Source organism: Sceloporus occidentalis, unplaced genomic scaffold, assembly GCF_023333645.1.
Source record: "Sceloporus occidentalis isolate IW3139 unplaced genomic scaffold, rSceOcc1.0.p SCAF_24, whole genome shotgun sequence".
Lineage (NCBI taxonomy): Eukaryota > Metazoa > Chordata > Lepidosauria > Squamata > Phrynosomatidae > Sceloporus > Sceloporus occidentalis.
The window spans coordinates 978,079-999,868 of record NW_028317004.1 but is presented as its reverse complement, the minus strand read 5'-3'; the positions used below and the strand labels follow the sequence as shown (position 1 = coordinate 999,868).

Here is a 21,790-nt window from a genome sequence, read left to right as displayed (position 1 = left end):
GTATGGTTTAAATACTTTGTAAACCTTAGAAATAAAGGGGAACCATTTTAAAGAATTACATTTACTTATAGCTGACATCTCATCTGAAAATAGCATATGAATCAATATAACACACAAAGAGTTGGGTCAGTGCCAGAAATAGTCCAAGGAGGTGAGTAGGGTTAGTGGCAAAAATGCACATTGTGTATAAAAAGTAATCTCATGTTTTTTTCTGTTTTCCACAACCCTTGCAAAATAGGGAGCAAGTCACCTAAACCCTTTAGCTTTTTAATAGATTGTAAGTTAACAAGAACAGGGCCAAATTCTCCTTTGTACCAGTATGTCATAACAGGTGTTCATGTTATTGTTAATTTTGTATACTGTGAGCTTGAATATTGTTAATTTTGTATTATCTGACTTTGTAATAGTGTTAGGGGATCTGTTGGCACTCTAAAAATAAAAAATTACAATAATAATGAAAAGCAAGATAAAAGCATGTAAGCAAGATAACAGTATGTAAGCCTAAAAGCCTTGGATGCAGGATTCCAGGTAAAGGGACCTCACTAATATGCACATATTTCACAAAAACAGCTGTCGATGAAGAAAACTCAGGAGGTAGTTACCTTTTATTTTATTATTTAAAAAAAAAATAGTTTTTAAACACAATTTAGTAGCTTGTTTAAACTCATATAAATAACGTATTTTTCTCAAGTCCGTTTTAATTATAATGCTACAATGCACTGTATTTTTTTTCTTTTGCTGTAAGGTACATAAAGTTTACATATGTACAAGGCACAAGTGAAGTTACCGTACAGATTAACCAAATAGATACCACCCTTCCATAGCTAGAGTCTTCTATAAAAGCACCAATGTAATTAAAGTAGCTACTCATTTTGAAGAGATTTTGTTGGACTTATATTTATGTAATAAATATGGAATACTTAACTAAAAAAAGGGTTGGCAGAATTGCATTATTTGTATGTTTTGAGGGTACTCATGGGACTCTGAACCTTTCCGCATTTATCTACATTCATAGTAAACTATTTATGTTTTACTTTCGATTTTCTATTTTTCAAATAACAATCACTGAAGTGTCACTGAAATAACATGAAATTCTCCACAAATATAGAAATGTTGCATGCTTGTGTTTAACAGTATATTTCTTACAATTACTTCAAATATCTAGAAACTAATAATCAGATCAACCGTAGAAAAATGGCACCATACACAATGAACAAAATGTGTTTGTTAATTCCAAAATCTTGATAGATATAATTTGTATAGCATGTCTCATAAATAGATCATGCTAAATGTCAGCATTTGTCCTAGGGAGACACTCCTTTCCCACACACATAGGCCACATCCATCACAAGTTCATGACCTACATATTGTTGGGTGCAAGTTATTAAGCAGTCCTGTGTGCTTTTTTTCATCTTGCAGCAAATACCACATTGGTCAGACAGACTGTATTAAGGATTAATTAAATAACCCTACCATATTATATTCTGATAGCTTTCGGCTTAGAGTAGGGAACTGATATTTTAAGTAATTATTGTGTATTAAGTAGTTATTGTGGTAACAATACAAACTATATGTTTTTCCCAGAGCATTTATTGTCATCTTTCTATAAGCTGTTAACCTGTCAGACCAGGGAACATATTAGCAACACTCTTCCAATTTTGACTTGGTTAAAACTACTAAAGGCATTGTACTTCATCTAACCATAAACTAACTTTCTATGAAGACAGACGACCTTAAAGAAATATGGATAGTCTTTTGAGTGTTCTTTTCTGTTTCTAAGTGAAATGAAAACCGAGTATTTGTGGTATTAACTACATTCTGAACCACTTAGTGGCCACTCTACTTTATGCTGTTTTCTATGTTAACCAAACAGTTAAAATATGAATTCCAGGTACAAATCAGTCTATTATTTCACAATGTTGAATTACTGCTTGTGTTCCACCAAAGAAGACATGTTACTTTGTCAATTGATCTTAATTAAAAAAACAAGGAACTTCCACCTCTCTGTTTTCAGATGTTGTAGGATGCATTCAATCCACTGACTCACAAATCTCTTCGACCACAGTATTGAACATGTGCGGCTGATCTGCATATACATGATGAGAGGCTCCTTTGATTGCCTGCAAAAATATATAATTCTTAACATTAATGTTACTTGCAAATACATTATATTGTGGCGAGTACATTAACAAATCTCACTTATCAACTCAGAGTACATAAACAATAAGTATCTATATTACATCTATATTACATTGTTTACCCATTTCACTGTTTGTAGCACAGGTAAACATTAGGGTAACCAGCAACATATGAAATGTGTATGTATTCTGGAAAACAGAAATGTCCTCAAACTCCCTGCTCGACCCCCTGCAAACCGGTTTCAGCCCACAGCACTCGACCGAAACTGCTCTCACCAAAGTCACAAATTACCTTCTATCTGCTAGAAACAATGGCCACTACTCTATCTTAATCTTTCTTGACCTCTCTGCTGCCTTCGACACAGTCGACCACCCCCTCCTCTTACAGACTCTCAGATCTCTTGGTGTCCTTGACATTGCTCTCTCCTGGATTAACTCATATCTTTCCAACAGATTCTTCTCTGTGTCTTTTGCTAGTGACTCCTCCTCAATGCCTCTCTGTTGGAGTACCTCAGGGCTCTGTCCTGGGTCCTCTACTATTCTCCATCTATACATTCTCACTTGGAAAACTCATCAACAGCTTTGGGTTCAAATACCACCTCTGTGCAGACGACACACAAATCTATCTCCCCACCCCCAATCTCTCTGGATCTGTCCTCTCTCAGATCAGAAGCTGCCTATCTGGCATCTCTTCCTGGATGGCCTCTCACCACCTCAAGATAAATATGTCTAAGACCGAGCTACTTCTAATCCCTCCCTCTAACTCTGTTCCCCTCTCTGACCTTTCTATCACTGTTGACGGTGCCACTATCTCTCCATCCCCACATGTCCGCTGCCTCGGAGTGACCCTAGACTCTAACCTGTCTTTTATCCCTCACATCAAATCACTCTCTAAATCTTGCCACTTCCAACTGCGTAAAATTTCCAAAATTCGTCCTTTCCTTACTGCCAGCACCACAAAACAACTAATCCATTCCCTAGTAATCTCCCGTCTAGACTACTGCAACAACCTACTTACCGGCCTCCCTCTCTCCCAACTATCCCCTCTTCAATCTGTGCTCAATGCATCTGCCAGGCTAATCTATCTCACCCAATGCTCTGCATCTGCCACACCTCTCTGCGAGTCCCTCCACTGGCTCCCCATCCATAGCAAAATTAAATTCAAAATACTCACTCTATCCTACAAAGCTATCACTAACACCACTCCCCTCTACCTATCCTCCCTCATCAGCAAATATACTCCAGCTCTCCATTCCTCTTGCATCTGTACATTTTGTCTAATCCTTGGCAACAAAAGTGAGTACACCCCTAAGCGGAAATGTCCAAATTGGGCCCAATTAGCCATTCCCCTTCCCTGGTGACATGTGACTCGTTAGTGTTACAAGGTCTCCAGTGTGAATGGGGAGCAGGTGTGTTAAATTTGGTGTTATCGCTCTCACACTCTCTCATACTGGTCACTGGAAGTTCAACATGGCACCTCATGGCAAAGAACTCTCTGAGGATCTGAAAAAAAAGAATAGTTGCTCTACATAAGAATATTGCGAAGAGCCTGAAGCTGAGCTGCAGCACGGTGGACAAGACCATACAGCGGTTTCACAGGACAGGTTCCACTCAGAACAGGCCTCGCCATGGTTGACCAAAGAAGGTGAGTGCACGTGCTCAGCATCATATCCAGAGGTTGTCTTTGGGAAATAGACGCTGCCAGCATTGCTGCAGAGGTTGAAGGGGTGGGGGTCAGCCTGTCAGTGCTCATACAATATGCCGCACACTGCATCAAATTGGTCTGCATGGCTGTCGTCCTAGAGGGAAGGCTCTTCTAAAGATGATGCACAAGAAAGCCCGCAAACAGTTTGCTGAAGACAAGCAGACTAAGAACATGGATTACTGGAACCATGTCCTGTGGTCCGATGAGACCAAGATAAACTTATTTGGTTCAGATGTTGTCAAGCGTGTGTGGCCGCAACCAGGTGAGGCGTACAAGCATGGTGGTTGCAGTGTCATGGTCTGGGCCTGCATGAGTGCTGCCGGCACTGGGGTGGTACAGTTCATTGAGGGAACCATGAATGCCAACATGTACTGTGACATAGTAAAGCAGCAAAGGGATCCCCTCCCTTCGGAAACTGGGCAGCAGGGCCGTATTCCAATATGATAATGACACCAAACACACCTCAAAGACGATCACTGCCTTGCTAAAGAAGCTGAGGGTAAAGGTGATGGACTGGCCAAGCATGTCTCCAGACCTAAGCCCTTCTGAGCATCTGTGAGGCGTCCTCAAAAGGACGGTGGGGGAGCGCAAGGTCTCTAACATCCACCAGCTCCGTAATGTCGTCACGGAGGAGTGGAAGAGGACTCCAGTGGCAACCTGTGAAGCTCTGGTAGTGCTGTAAAATAATGGTGGCCACACAAAATATTGACACTTTGGGCCCAATTTGGACATTTCCACTTAGGGGGTGTACTCACTTTTGTTGCCAAGGTTTAGACAATAATGGTTGTTTGTTGAGTTATATTTGAGGGGACAGCACATTTACACTGTTATACAGACTGTACACTCACGTCTCTACATTGTAGCAGAGTGCCATTTCTTCAGTGTTCACTTTTGTGAGATACTGTATGTAAGCATGTAGTCTTAAAAGCATAAGACTTGAGTCACTGAAATTTACAGGGCCTGTATGAACATTGGTACAATACACAAACATAAAATACGAAAACTATGCATTCAGAACAAAGTCGTACCAGTGTTTGCACATAGGAGTTTGGCCGCTCATCTTTGACCCGATCTCCTGTACTCCTGTCAATCCAAGTCTCGGCTCCATAGATGAACGTTATAGGCAGCTCTTTTGGGATCATATGAATACGGGAGAACATTGGGCGTTTAGCCCAACCAAACCTCTCCATCATAGCTTTAAAAGCACTTTCCCCACTGACAGGAGAAATAAAAAAAATGCAGTAAGTTACAAATGTAAATAAGGAGTATCAGAAGAAAAAAAAAGATGCAAAAATGTAAATGTAGCAACAATAGTCTTAATTAGGCAAAAAGCAAGATCTCATTGTAATAAACAAATAAAACTTGACATATCCAATGTTAAAGTTTGATTGTACCTTGGAGTCTGCGCATTGCAGTGGTAGATATATTCCATTATAGTATCATCCTCAAAGTACTCCTCAAACTTTCTTTTAAGGTCTGGACGAAATCTCTGTACCAATCTAGGACCTAGAAGGAGAAAAGGCAACTAAATAAAAATTCTCAAATACACATATACAACAGATTAAAGACCAAAAAATGTTGTAAACTTTTACTAAACTTGTGGAGATAACATAGTAAAAGGTCTGCAAGTCTCTGTTCCACTGGGTTTCTTCCAACTTAACATATAGGACATTTGCCATGACCTATGCCACTAAGAGCAACAAGATGGTCACAGAAACGACAGCACATCACACAGTACCAGAGCCAAAGATGAGACATTACATCTTATCTGCCTCCAAGAATTGCATACCATTAAAAAGTCAATTTTCCTTGTTTGATGTACCCACACATATAAAACACACTTTCTTTCAAAACAAAAAGGGCTTTCATTTGAAATGTTCTTATCTATTTGTGGCCCCCAGACATAGCTTCGGGACATCTGCTTTATACGTGATATGACTAGATGTCCCTTATGCAATAATTGTAGCAGGTTTTTTTTTGTTAGACAACATTATACAATTATTTGTTCTCCCCACAATACAGTCATTTTTTTTTTTATTTATAGTTTGTTTATTATTTTTTTATCTCTATTATTTTTTTTAAAAAAGAAAAACAATAAAATACAACATTTCATCTTCATAGAAATGCAGTTACAATTGATAACTTTCATTAGACTCTATATCGCGTGATACATTTTAATGCTGCAAATCAAATCTACAATAACAAAAACAAAACATTGTGCATGCATTCTCACACTAGCATTCACATCAGTCAGTTTGTCAATATGGAAAAGTAATTCGGGAACCTAATGTTAAATTGAAATCAATTAATTAATGACAGGGCTGGCTAATGACATAATGCTGCCTGGGGCGAAGTGTGAAATGCTGCCCCCCCCTTACTCCAAGTGAGTGCCGAGGTGACGCCCAACGTTACTGCGCTCTCCGGGAAACTCACGCCCATGCTTCCACACGGGGATCATGAAGGAGAAGATAATGCACGCTGCGCAGAGTAGGTCCACAGACCTCAGACAAGCTAACAATAGCTTGCTGCAGGCTGTGGCGTCCAAAAGCATTTTGGACCGAAATCGAAACGGTAAATTCAGGATTCACTTGGCCGAACCCGAAAATGACCCCCCTCCTTAAATAAAAAAATAAATAACCAAACTTTTATTAAAAGTAAGTAACACACCAAAATGGAACAAAAAATGCAGTAAATATATATATATATATATACACATATATATATATATATATATATATATATATATATACATACACACACACACACACACACACACACACTTGTTAACAGCAACCACACTGCTATTATACCCAGTTAACCAGTACATGCTAGAACCTGGGCATGATAGGAGTGTGATTTTAATAACAATATTACTTATATGATTGTTAGCAGCAATGGGATGTAAGACTCTCCAAGTATCGAATAAAGAGTGTTGAAGTAAGAAAGGTTTCATGGTTACTGCTGCTAATTCATTTATGGTTTCTTTATCATTACTTCTTTTCAGTTTCTCTTACTTCTATCCATATTGTAGTCTACTACACAATAAATGTTTCCACCCAGGATAAGGTTTCCTCTTTCGAATTTTGTTATTTTTCGATAACCTAGAGCTCAACGATTTGATTAATAACTAATTTGGTGCATATGTGCTCATGATAGTATAAGTCACACCATTAATTTTTGCCATTAAGACAATGCAATGACCATTCTGATACGATATATATAGTGTATATAGTGTATAAACTCAAATTTAACATTATCAGATACAATTATCACTACTAATCTAATACTCATAATTCATTATCTGATACACTACTCGGTCCCTACTAATCAATTAATATACCAATAATTCATTCATTCAACACTATCATACACACAAATAAGCTGATCAAGAAAAATGCATTCTGTTAGCTCAAGTCCTGCATACACTGCAGGAAGTAATCTGGGGAACACATGTCTTAACTGCCAAAAAATCAATCAAAGGTGGGGGTCCCGTGTGATCCTTCTGACGCGTTTCGCCGTATAGGTGTCAGAAGGATCACACGGGACCCCCCCTTTAATTGATTTTTTGGCAGACTTTTAACCCATCGCTTTTATATGCACTCAGTGCATGGACACAACTGTGAGTGCATTCTGAATAGCAATATTTGTTTTAATGAGGATACTGCACCATGTTCAGTTTTATCTTTTAGATTTTGTATGAAGATGTATTAAAGATTCTTTTCAACACAATTTGAAGGGCCTGAAGCATCTTATCCGTTTATGAGTGTAACCACAATTATACTCATTTTCCAGTAGGGCTGAAACAACGAATCGATAAAATCGATAATAATCGATAACGGAAATCGTTGTCGACGATTTCCGTTATCGATTAATCGAGTGATCGATTCGTTGTTGGCACTCGGCTCCTTTTACTTACCGAGTGGCTCCGTTCGCACAGAGCGAACCGCTCTGTGCGAGTGGCTCCATTCGCACAGAGCGATTCGCGGGGGTGGGGGTGGGGTTTCAGGGGATGCAGGGCAGAGTGGGGGTGGAGGGGCAGGCCAGGGTAGGAGACTGAGTGCAGGGCAGAGTGGGGGTGGGGATGCAGGGCAGAGTTGGAGACTGGGTGCAGGGCAGAGTGTGAGTGTGAGTGTGGGTGCAGGGCAGAGTGGGTGCAGGGTGTGAGTGTGGGGGCAGGGCAGAATGTGGGGGCAGGGCTGGGTGCAGGGCAGAGTTGGAGACTGGGTGCAGGGCAGAGTTGGAGACTGGGTGCAGGGCAGAGTTGGAGACTGGGTGCAGGGCAGAGTGTGAGTGTGGGTGCAGGGCAGAGTGGGTGCAGGGTGTGAGTGTGGGGGCAGGGCAGAATGTGGGGGCAGGGCTGGGTGCAGGGCAGAGTTGGAGACTGGGTGCAGGGGCACAGTGCAAAGTGCCAGGGCTGGGTGCAAAGTGCCAGGGCTGGGGCAAAGTGCTGAGTGCAAAGTGCCAGGGCTGGGTGCAAAGTGCCTGGTGCAAAGTGCCAGGGCTGGGTGCAAAGTGCCAGGGCTGGGTGCAAAGTGCTGGGTGCAAAGTGCTGGGTGCAAAGTGCCAGGGCTGGGTGCAAAGTTCTGGGTGCAAAGTTCTGGGTGCAAAGTGCCAGGGCTGGGTGCAAAGTGCTGGGTGCAAAGTGCCAGGGCTGGGTGCTGGATGCAAAGTGCCAGGGCTGGGTGCAAAGTGCTGGGTGCAAAGTGCTGGGTGCAAAGTGCTGGGTGCAAAGTGCCAGGGCTGGGGCTGGGGCAAAGTTTCTTGAACAGTAATAGTCCACCTCTTTTCAGAATGTTTGGGGTTATTTTGTTTCAGAAATATTGTGTTTGGGTTCTTTTACTTTGAAAATATTGTTTTTTATTACATCATAACAAAATAAGAATGTTAATGTAAATTTTAAGTTGTTTTTTTAACATCCAGTTCATTAAATTATTTTAAATAAACAAAAAATTTGCATATTGTTTTTTTTTATCCGATTAATCGAAAAAATAATCGGCCAACTAATCGATTATTAAAATAATCGTTAGTTGCAGCCCTATTTTCCAGTATCTATACTTTTCACACTATATATTTATTTTCTTCCCTTACATGTACCTGCGCCCCAATCATTTGCTTATTTGTACATTTGCACCCTGAGGAAGAGTGCCTTTTGCGCTGCTGCGGTCATTTGGGAAGTATATCACATTTTTTCTTTTTTCACTTTTACACACCACACTTATAAACACGAGAACTAAGCATATTGTATCTTGTCTATATAGTTCCAGTTAGGCATGCACCAAAATGAAAATTCTGGACCAAAACCCAAAGTCAGCATTCACTTGGCCGAAACCCGAAAATGCCCCCCCCCCCAAAACACACCTTTTAAAAAAAAATACAAAAAAAAACAACACACTTTTATTTAAAAGTGACTGACTTTGCATGATAGGAGTGTGATTGCCAACAACAATCACCCTATCATGTACTGGGTTGCCTGGGCATGATAGGAGTGTGATTGCTGTTAGCAGTTTATTATATATATATATATATATATATATATATTTGTGGTCAGGGCTTACCTGTAACGTGTATAGCTACATGACATACTACCATCTACCTGCCTAACTAACTAACTAAACGGCTTGAATTGTGCCATAACCGCTGCGTAGGAGGAATGCCTAAAGAGGGCATACCCTGTTAGGTGTTTATGAAATTAGGGCGGGTTGGGAGGGTACACAGCACCGTCGTCACATCCAAGGGAAGCCCCTGTCTGGTATATAAGTGCTACTAAGCCCCTCCCACAAATACAGGCCAATAAATCGGCCTTCATACTTGTGGTCAGGGCTTACCTGTGACGTGTATAGCTACATGACATACTACCATCTACCTGCCTAACTAAACGGCTTGAATTGTGCCATAACCGCTGTGCGGTGCCCAGCTTCCCCTTCACCTAAGGAAACTGGCACACCGCCGACCGGACAGCAAAAAAAAAAAGACGATGCTGCTCGAGTGTGCAGCACATACTTACCTGGGACCGGAATGACCTTAGCCCCAGTTCCTCACCGTCGACTCGAAAGGGAACCTGCTGACCTGGAACTCTCGTGACGTGCCTAAAGAAGGCAAAACAACACAACTACAACCCCCCGTAAAGCACGGTGGCCCATGCAAGACATGGGAAACCTGTAAGACAACCCGAGACGGAGTCTCACTGACTCCTGCGCCCTAACCGTACTGCCGCGCGGGAGCCATGACGTGGGCTCCAGGCAGATCGTTCCGGTGCGGTGCCCAGCTTCCCCTTCACCTAAGGAAACTGGCACACCGCCGACCGGACAGCCAAATAGACGATGCTGCTCGAACGTGCAGCGTACACTGACCCGGGACTGGAATGACCAGCCTAAATAATACGCACTAACAGTGAACAAAGGGTTAATGAAAAGTGGTTAACCGGCAACCCTCACCTGACACTAGCAACAGAAATCATCTGGAGCAGGGCAAGTGGATACATGGAACAGTTTCCTAGCAGAAGCGGTAGTAGACCAACAGAGTAAACTAGAGAATGTAGCTAGTATGCTGATCGTTATCCACAAATGGTGTGTACATGAATTAATTGGAGTCAAGTATAATTTGAAAGTACTCAACCAAAGTAATTCACCAGCTGTGACATACAATGAGTAACACTTGGCCGAAACCCGAAAATGCCCCCCCCCCCCCAAAACACACCTTTTAAAAAAAAATACAAAAAAAAACAACACACTTTTATTTAAAAGTGACTGACTTTGCATGATAGGAGTGTGATTGCCAACAACAATCACCCTATCATGTACTGGGTTGCCTGGGCATGATAGGAGTGTGATTGCTGTTAGCAGTTTATTATATATATATATATATATATATATATATATATATATATATATTTGTGGTCAGGGCTTACCTGTAACGTGTATAGCTACATGACATACTACCATCTACCTGCCTAACTAACTAACTAAACGGCTTGAATTGTGCCATAACCGCTGCGTAGGAGGAATGCCTAAAGAGGGCATACCCTGTTAGGTGTTTATGAAATTAGGGCGGGTTGGGAGGGTACACAGCACCGTCGTCACATCCAAGGGAAGCCCCTGTCTGGTATATAAGTGCTACTAAGCCCCTCCCACAAATACAGGCCAATAAATCGGCCTTCATACTTGTGGTCAGGGCTTACCTGTGACGTGTATAGCTACATGACATACTACCATCTACCTGCCTAACTAAACGGCTTGAATTGTGCCATAACCGCTGTGCGGTGCCCAGCTTCCCCTTCACCTAAGGAAACTGGCACACCGCCGACCGGACAGCAAAAAAAAAAGACGATGCTGCTCGAGTGTGCAGCACATACTTACCTGGGACCGGAATGACCTTAGCCCCAGTTCCTCACCGTCGACTCGAAAGGGAACCTGCTGACCTGGAACTCTCGTGACGTGCCTAAAGAAGGCAAAACAACACAACTACAACCCCCCGTAAAGCACGGTGGCCCATGCAAGACATGGGAAACCTGTAAGACAACCCGAGACGGAGTCTCACTGACTCCTGCGCCCTAACCGTACTGCCGCGCGGGAGCCATGACGTGGGCTCCAGGCAGATCGTTCCGGTGCGGTGCCCAGCTTCCCCTTCACCTAAGGAAACTGGCACACCGCCGACCGGACAGCCAAATAGACGATGCTGCTCGAACGTGCAGCGTACACTGACCCGGGACCGGAATGACCAGCCTAAATAATACGCACTAACAGTGAACAAAGGGTTAATGAAAAGTGGTTAACCGGCAACCCTCACCTGACACTAGCAACAGAAATCATCTGGAGCAGGGCAAGTGGATACATGGAACAGTTTCCTAGCAGAAGCGGTAGTAGACCAACAGAGTAAACTAGAGAATGTAGCTAGTATGCTGATCGTTATCCACAAATGGTGTGTACATGAATTAATTGGAGTCAAGTATAATTTGAAAGTACTCAACCAAAGTAATTCACCAGCTGTGACATACAATGAGTAACTCCAAGAACGATATAGGGAGCGACTAAAAATACGCTTGGATAAGGAAATGAACCTCCGTAAAAGTGCAGACAGAGAAACATGAGCTGAACCGTATAAAAGCATGAAAGAAAGAGAGCGTGCTGAATGATGTGCAGTGCAGGACTAGAGGTATCCAACAGGTGTCGGTAGCAAAAGGGATAAACAGGCTTATTAACGTTTGAGTATAAGTGCACCTGTGTGGCCGTGCGTACATATAAACAATCCAAATCAAGAAAAGTACCCAGCATCGCTCCAGGGAACTGCTACCTGTAACACAAATGTTTGGATTAGGCGCTGATAGTAAAAGAAACATATAGAGAAATGAAGAAAGTGAAGACAGGCATGGGAAGGATTACGACTGATTAACAGCACCTGAGCAGCACCCTGTAGACACACAGCAGTCCGTAAACAACAACAACAAAAAAAACCACGTTGGCCCCCGGAAATGAGTCAATAAACGACCAAGCAAGCAACAAAATAAGTATAACCAGAAGGGGGGTGCCCCCCTCGAATAACCCCGAAAAACCTGATTGCAGGAGTCATTTGGCTCCTGAAACACAGACATGCCGCACAGCCAATACTAGCCGTAAACCGCAACGTTCCTTCCTGAAGTTCCATGACATAATTTCCTGATACATAGCACCCTCGTTACACCCAAGGGAGGCCCCTGTCTGGTATATAAGTGCTACTAAGCCCCTCCCACAAATACAGGCCAATAAATCGGCCTTCATACATATATATATATACCGTATTGGCTCGGATATAGGCCGCCCCGTATATAGGCCGCACCCTAAAAGTTTGGTGCTTTTTTAAAGAAAAAGTTTTTTTCTTTAAAAAAGCACCAAAAAAACATGCTGCCACTCTGTCTCCCCCCCCCCCGAGATATGCTGCCACTGTCCTCCTCTCCCCCCCCCCCCGAGATATGCTGCCACTGTCCTCCTCCTTCCCCCCCCGAGATATGCTGCCACTGTCCTCCTCCTCCCCCCCCCCGAGATATGCTGCCACTGTCCTAGTCCCCCCCCCCCCCGAGATATGCTGCCACTCTGCCCCCCCCCCCGACTTACCAGAGCAGACTCCCGGGTGTCTTGCGGGGCCGTCGAGGGACATCTACGCAATACGCGTATACAACTTCCGGTGCCGGAAGTTGTATACGCGTATTGTGTAGATGTCCCCCGCCGGCCCCGCAAGACACCCGGGAGTCTGCTCTGGTAAGTCTTGGGGGCAGAGGTAAAACGCATCGTGCGGACGGTCACCGGCTGCGGCGATGCGGGTAAACAACCTCCGCTGCCGAGATATCTGCACGATGTGCTTTAACAATCTCCCTTGCCGGGACTCCCCTCGTGGGAATTCCCGGCAAGGGAGATTGTTAAAGCACATCGTGCAGACGTGCCGGCAGCGGAGGCTGTTTACCCCCATCGCTGCAGCCGGTGACCGTCCGCACGATGCGCTTAGACAATCTCCCGTGCCGGCACTCCCCCCGTGGAAAGTGCTGGCAGGGGAGGCTGTCTGAGCGTATCAGAGAGTAGGATACAGGTCCCCTGCACCGATGTGGGGGATCTGTATCCTAACCCCGCTGCCTGTCTGGTGCCCAGGACTGCATGTCCCGGGCGTCGGGTGCTAGACCCCGAATATAGGCCGCACCCCCACTTTAAAGACTTAAAGTGGGGGAAAAAGTGCGGCCTATATTCGAGCCAATACGGTATATATATTTTTTTTAATATATTATTGAATTTTAATTTTTCTGTCCAATTTTGGTGTTACGTACTTTTAATAAAAGTGTGGTTAACACACCAAAATTAGACAAAAAAAATAAAAATCAGTAACAATATTATATATATTGCTAACAGCAATCACACTCCTATAATGCCCAGGCAGCCAGTACATGCTGGAACCTGGGCATGATAGGAGTATGATTACAGCCTCCCTATGCCATGCTACCCCCCCCCCCCACACACACACACACACACACACACCCAGCGCTGCAGGGGACCCGGAACCTCCTCTCTCCGGCAGCCGGTGGAGGTCTGTGCAATGCGCGCAGACAGCCTCTGCTGCTGCCAGCATAGTTATAGAAAAAGTGCTTCTTTGTCAAAGGTCTTGATGCGAATGCTATTGGGATTTAGCATGAGAAGGAACACCCTACCCATACAGTGATGCATCACAAGCTAGTGTTATAAATCATAGTGTACTAGAAGTTGTAACGTGCATGCCATAATGATTTAAGCCCTGTATTACGAATGCCAATCTTCTTTCCTTGTTAAAGCTTTTATCTTGTGTATCGGAAAAGAAAAAAAACAAAAAAAAACGTAGATGACTTTATATTATCTCATCCTCTTTGTCACTGTGTTAAACCTGGAAATCCTTTATAGCTCTAATACAAATTAGAAGACTTGTAGAAGTAACATAGTAACAGCCCTGCAATCACAAGTCTCTGCTCTGTTGACTTCCTTCCTATTGTCTCTTCCACTTCACATTAAGGACCTTAACCACGAGCATGACATCACAGCCATGACCCATGCCACTGAGAGCACCCAGATGGCCAAAGCAATGACAGCACAATATACAGTACCAGAGCTATAGATGAGACATCACAAAAATCACCACAGTAGTTAGTTTCCATATATATACCCAGCAGATCCATCCCATACACAACTATACCGTTCCTATAAACGTTATCTGCTGCTACAGTGCAATAATCCTACTACCAGCTCTATCATCAGTCATGCTAATGTGAAATGTGCCAAAACATGAAACTGAAACCCAGACGGGAAAAGAAAACTCTACCCATCATACGCACATTAATATGATTACCTGAATGTCACCTTAAAAATACCATTTTTGTTTTCCCTCCTAAATACATCAGAATTCCCCTCTATGCACTTGCCCCCCAGCACCTTTGCTGTATAAGATGTGTGAGGATTTCAATGCGTTTATTTTTCCTTCAGTAATTGGCTGTTTAAGCAGCAAAAACTGACAAAAAAAGCTACAAAAATAAAATGAATATTTAAGTACTTTTATATGCATTCTTACTTTGTGAGGTTGCCCATGCCCCCCCATTTAAGTTACATATGAAAATCACATGGCTTTGAGTGCATTTATAACTTACCCCATGGCCCAGCAGCTCTCACAACCGCCAAAGGGTTTGAGCGTCCCAGTACTGCAGCCACCGCTTTCACCCATGTGGGTGGGGAACGAACCTGGTTAGGGTCTGTTGGTAAGACCGGAAACCCCCATGGATCAACTAGAATAAGGTGCTTCACTCTGAAAAAGTGCAACATAAATCTTTCATATATTACATTTAAATGTCCTCAACCAGCAAATAAAAGCAATTCCCACCCACAAGTAGTGTTTGTCATATTACAACCTCTTCTTTTACTTTTCTGCACATTGGAATCACCTAAGATAAGGTCTGAACCATGTCTCACCTCTGAGGATACTTGATGGAATAGGAAGCAGCGAGAAAGCCTCCCAGACTATGCCCAAGAAGGATCATATCTTTGATTCCCATCTCCTCTCTCCATTGTTCAATGGAGAACACAAACTGTTCCTCTGCACCTTCGGGGTCACTTGGAAAGGTTGGCCTTGAGCTGCGACCAAATCCTAACAAGTCAAAAGCATGAAGAGTACGATGTGTGCTCAGAGAGTCTAGGTTCTGAATCCAAAGGCCCACTCCTCCCCCAAACCCATGGACCATCACTAGAGGGGTCTTGCCACGAATCTCAGGGCTAACTGTGAGTGTCCACATCTTGTTTTGATCTGGTAGAGACACATAACGAGCATAAAATTTGTTCTGGATACCTGAAAAAATGGAAACCATAATGTCAGCACTGATAACATTAGGAATAGTCAATTATGATATCTGCTTTTCGTATTTAAACGGTTATGGTTTTTCAGAATCTTATCAGGAATAAGGAACACATCAGTGTCCATGACAAAGCTTATTGATGTTATTGGGCTGTTAAGTGTATAGTCCAGCCATGATATATATTTTAATGCATATCACAGCCACTGTGCTGAATATTAAGGTTGTTGTGTGAGCCGTCATATTGTTTTCTTTAGTACAGGCACACTTATAGACACATATGAGACACATTTAGAGGACAATTTGCAAAATTGAACACCAGTGACTTAACAGGTACTTCACAAAAAACGTTCCTAGTGGATTAGCAAGGTACCTGATACATAAGGGGCGAAAGCTGGAGCTACAGTGAGGATCACACATGACACCTGATGATAGCCCGTGTCTGATCACACATGCTATGATCAGGGGCAATAGAGGCAAATCAGGGAGGAATATTAAAGTGAGATTAATATTAAATATTAAACTCTAGTCTTGTTTCATGTCTCTCCTATATTAAAAATAAAACCAAAAAGCTATAAAACAAACCAAAAATGTTAATGTAATAAAACCTCACTATAAAACTGTAAAATGGGTTAAAATATGCCAATCACCATACCAATTTAAAATTATGGATACGGCCCAGTTCATAAAATTCCTCTTGTTGGGGTACAATGTGCAAATATAAATTGTAATGAACTACAGTGAGCAAAAGCAACATGGAAATAATTGGTGACCTTATAAAGTGAGAAAATGAGGAAACTAAATGAATAGGAGCTGACTGGTGCTTTATATATATATCTATGACTTAAAACAAGAATATTAATGATTTTAAGAAAATACATAAATTCACAGAAAGACAGAAAAACATATTCATTTCCATCCAATGCTCTTACACTGAAGGATCTTTGACTCAACAGACTTTAGTTTGGACATGGAGGTCGGGCACCACGACGGGATCCAGCCAGTCAACCAACTTTGTGATCTGCATACACAACAAAGAATCCAGAAATTTAGCAGACACAACAATTTGAAAAGGTTGAAGCATAGGTATCATACAATTTTTCCACAACTATAGGGTAACACAGAAAATGTAGGGAGCACAAATCTTAAATCCCAAGGCTCCGGACTAAGCAGTAGAAGCATCCTAAAATCTATTTTAGAACTTTAGAACAGAGTTAAAAAATAAGAGAACTGTATCATAAACATAAGTATTTATTTTATGAATGGCAATCAACTTGTTAATATTATTATTATTATCTTTTTTATATAGCACCAACAATTTACGCAGCGCTTAATACAATACATGTATTCAAGGGGTATGACAAGACGAGAATTGGCAGACTAAGGCAAACCAATACATTAGGTGGAGAGAGCCCTGCCTACAATCTTATGGAAACGGGGTGACAAACATAAGGCACGGAGAAAGGGTGAGAGGTAATGTGGGGGTTGTATCAGTGACAGGGAAATTCTAGCAGCTAATGTGGTATGCTTCTCTGAAGAAGTGAGTTTTGAGATGTTTCTTGAAAGTTGGGAGGGAGGGTGAATGCTGAAAGTTCAGTGGAAGTTTATTTCAGAGATATGGGGCAGCCCGAGTGAAATCTTGTAGACAGGAAAAGGAAGAGATGATAAGCATACCTGGGAACTCTCCGGGTTTGACCCAGAGATTGCCGGGTGAAGCAACAATGTCAGGGGGACCTCCCGCCGACGTCAGGGGGACCTCCCGCCGACGTCAGGGGGACCTCCCGCCAACGCCAGGGGGCAGTCCTGGCCGCGTCCCGTAAGGGACAGAAGTTCCCAGGTATGGTGATAAGTGAGAGAGCCTTAGCCCATGGGAAGAACGTAAGGATCGAGTAGGAGAGTATTTGCTTATGAGGGCAGAAATGTATGGAGGAGCAGTGTTATGGAGGGCCTTAAATGTTAGTACCAGGCTTTTAAAATGTAATTCTAAAGGTAATAGGCAGCCAGTGGAGGATTTCACAGAGTGGGGAAGCAGAAGAGGAGTATTTAGGAGAGACTGCAGAGGAGAGCGTCAAGACCAGAAGAGTGTTGCAGTAGTCAAGACGGGAAATGATGTAAATGAACCAGAGTTTTTGTGGAATCTAGGGTGAGGAACAAACTTATGGTTTACTCCCATCATGACCTATAGCAATAGGTACATATGGAGTATGCTGTTAAAGCCTTTATCAGATGCTCATGTACAGCATGCAAGTTACTATATGACCAAAAAGGATGTTGACACCTAATTATCATACCTACGGTATATGAGATTGTTAGACATCCCATTCCAAAAGCACATACTTTAATATGGTGTTGGCTCACTTTGCAGCTATAACAGCCTCCACTTTTCTGGAAAGGCTTGCCACAAGAATTTGGAGTGTGTCTAGAAATTAATGTCCACTCAAAAGAGAATTTGTGAGCTCAGGCTGGCAATTGGCATTACAATTCATCTCAAAGGTGTTTAATGTGGTTAAAGTCAGGGTTCTGTGCAGGCCACTCAAGTTTCTCCACATCAAACTAGTTAGTCTTTATGGACCTTGCTTTATACACAGGGGCACAGTAATGATGTAACAGAAAAGGGCCTTCCCAAAACTGGTGCGGCAAAATTGGAAACATACGATGTCTAAAATCTAAAATTCTATCACCAATGTAAAATGATTGTTATCTTTCATTTGTATGGTGCCGACAATTTATGCAGCGCTTCTTACAATATATATTAAAAAGGGTATGACAAAACAAGAACTGACATACTAAGACAAACCGCTACATTGGGTAAAGTGGGCAGTGCTCACAAGCTTCCAATATAAAATTTTAATTACCAGTATGCAGTCCTACTAACAGTCTCCCCTACAATTTTAAATGAATTGCTTAACTTCACAAGGTGTTGATGTACCTTTCATTAGTACACAGTGGAGAACATATGCCAAAGGATGCTTAAGAACCAATGGCTTCCTTCTTAAAGTAAGTACCTGCTCGGTATATGTAGACCCTAATACATGCACTCTTGCACCATTTACACTATTTGTACAATTGATTTTTTTTTTGAATGTTTTAGAATACATTTGAAAACATACTGTTAAATAGTCAGGCACTCCCAATTACCATTAGTCATGGTGTGCATGAGTCAAACATCTACGCCTCTCATGGTTACAATGTACGCTTGTGTGTTTTGCACTCCCAAACTCATTTCCTGTTCTGTACAGTTTACTGTCCATTGGATAGCTTTAGGTCTGATGGTGACACCATTAAACTGTCAAACTCTCTATAGAAATAAGACAGTCAAGAAATTTACACAAGACTACCTCTACCATTTCCACACTACAATACATACAATCGCTGTATAAATCACAGAGCCCAGCTGAAGTTAATTTAGGTTCCCCTTGTATTTCCATCTTTTCAGTTCCTATGCGAAAACATCAGAGATACAAATACCCACCTGTAGCTGTCCCCATGCCTGTAAGAACAAATGTGGCTTCCAGTAAAATATCTATATACATGTCGCGATACAGTCGCGATAGAATCAAAATAATGAACATCTACCTTCCCTCTTATATAATATCTCGTTACATCCTTTATATTTAGTCATGTTTCCAGCACTCCATTGTGTAAGAAAGGCCTGTGCTTGGCGCTAGACTTTACTCTACTGAAAGCATGACAAAAACTGAGGTAGACGAACTCACTGTTCCTCCAGCTCCTCGGCCATCACAGGATCCGCTTCCCTAAGTCCCGGCATTACACAAGGGTAAGCAGCTGATCGGTAAAAAAAAAAAAAAAAAAAAAAGACGGATGAATATTTGACACTGGGCGGGTACAGAACGTCTAGCAGGCCAATGGGCGGCCACAGAATGTTGAAAAGGGAAACGGTGGGCGTGACTAGAGCGTTGATAATAACAGTAGGCGGGGCGTTTGATGGTTTAGTGCACGCATGTTACTTTATTGTTAGTTAGCGAAGCTTGTGTAACAAATGAAAGAGGGGCTGGAGATCGGTGGACTAGGCGTGGTTTTACATAAGTACATGTGGGTGTAAATCTGATCAGCTAAACTTGCTGTGTCACAGTGATGAGGAAATGAAAAGTGGTTTGGATGAAAGCATGATGTAATAAATGATTCAGACAAAAAACATTGTTACATTTGCGATGAGCCGTTTGCAGAAAGTTTTGCATGTTCGTATTAAATGTATTTCAACTTTTATTTAATAGATAACCAAATCCTAAATGTACTTACCATACACTTTGTTGAAATTTAGGCAACTGGTGAATTTACTCGATAATTGACAAATGTCATTCTCAAAGCCTGTTAATCTACCAGAATTTGTAGTCATGTTTGGTCATTTCAAGATACAGTGATGGTTTTGATCGCTGGTATGTATGTAGGCAAATTGTATCAAATGACTTGTAGTATCTGGTAGGAGATATTAACTTAGCTTCTACGTGGTTTGACAAGCTTAGTCTATACAGACTCTGGACTGTAAGCTCACTTGAGCAGGGCCCTCCTCACCTGTTGTCTCTGTTAGTCAATTTGTTATGTTACATACTAATTGTTATGTCTTGTCTACCCATTGTACAGCGCTACGGAATTTGATGGCGCTATATAAAACAATAAATAATAATAATACAGTGGTAGACCACGTAATGGAAGATCACAGTAGTCATACATTTCTTCTAAGTGTCAGCATTGAAACATTCACTATTGCCACAAAAATAATACTCAAACTCTACAGAATCACAGCAATCAGGTTGATGCAAGCTGAAAAACGTAGTGTATATTTCCATGGAGTGTTCTGACTTCACCACACATTCTCTGGAGGATGCAAGTCACGAATGAAAAATAAGTAAAATAAACAGGTACAGCAGATCCCTAGATTTGGGGTTAACCCAAAAGGATGTCCGTTAGTGAGATGGCAGTCACATTCCCTGATACTAGCAAACCAGTATCACGTCCACTCGTGGCATCATCATAAGTAGTAATAACTACTAGGAGCCTAATTCTACTACCAGCAGGGCCGGACTGGCCCACCGGGATACCGGGAAATTTCCCGGTGGACTGGCTGATCCGTGGGCCGGGCGGCCGGCCGGCAAACTTACATTGAAAACAAACGCTGAGCAGCTGTGAGAGGGAAAGGAAGCCTCCTCCGGTGCCAGGGGCGCGCTGGGCAGGGGGACAATTGCCCCCCAGGCCGCCCGAAATCTAATCTAAACGGCCGCTGCGTGCTGATGCGGCGGGCCGGCGCTACTTCAATTCTTTTTTTTTACATTTAATATGGCAAGCCGGATCAGCCGGCCGCATCAGCACCCAGCAGCCGTGTGCGATGGCCACCTAGTGATGGGAGCAGTGTGAGGGGAGAAAGCTCCGCCCCCTCGCACGGACATTTCACCCCTCACGCTGCTCCCATCACTATGCGGCCATCAGATTTTTTTTTTACATAATAAGGCAAGCCGATCCGGCATATTAAATAAATTAAAAAAGTATTAAAGTAGCTCCGGCCGGCGGCATCAGCACGCATCAGCTGTTTAGATTACTTTTCGGAAGTCAAGATGAAAAAGCCCAAAGTGGAAGAAGTAGGAGGTCAGTAAACTAATTTATTTTTTTAACAAACTGTATAATATTTTTTATGTAAAAGCCTTATGCCCCCCTATACGCCACTCTGCCTCCCTGATATGCATTATACCCTCCTATATGCCACTCTGCCTCCAGAAATGCCTTATAGCCCCTATATGCCACTCTGTCCCATGATATGCCTTTTAACCCCCTTAATGCCAGAGTGACATATAGGGGTATAAAGCATTTCTGGAGGCAGAGTGGCACATAGGGGGTCAAAAGGCATATCATGGGGCACAGTGGCATATAGGGTTAAAAGGCATATCATGGGGCACAGTGGCATATAGGGGGTATAAGGCATTTCTGGGGCAGATGTGCAAAACTGGGGGGGCAGGTTGGAAAACAGAAGGAAATAAAACCAAAATATTTTTCTCAATCATAGCTTTTATTAAAAAAAATAGTTTCCATGAATTAACATTTACTGGTAAAACTTTTTTCCTATACGGTCGTCTTATATTCAGGCTTTTTCTTTTTTTCCTAAATTAATAT

The 21,790-nt window shown here is 42.4% G+C and overlaps 1 protein-coding gene across 1 annotated transcript; it reads right to left on the bottom strand.

The window, feature by feature from the left end:
* Positions 1-2,030: 2,030 nt before the first annotated feature.
* Positions 2,031-19,406, bottom strand: LOC149300460 ((Lyso)-N-acylphosphatidylethanolamine lipase-like). Its single transcript, XM_089485137.1, has 7 exons — positions 19,384-19,406; positions 16,600-16,688; positions 15,291-15,663; positions 14,972-15,126; positions 5,238-5,349; positions 4,872-5,058; positions 2,031-2,120 (listed from the first exon to the last, which is right to left on the bottom strand). The coding sequence occupies exons 1-7, from the start codon at positions 19,404-19,406 to the stop codon at positions 2,031-2,033; spliced, it is 1,029 nt and encodes a 342-aa protein (XP_089341263.1).
* Between the last annotated feature and the right edge of the window lie 2,384 nt (positions 19,407-21,790).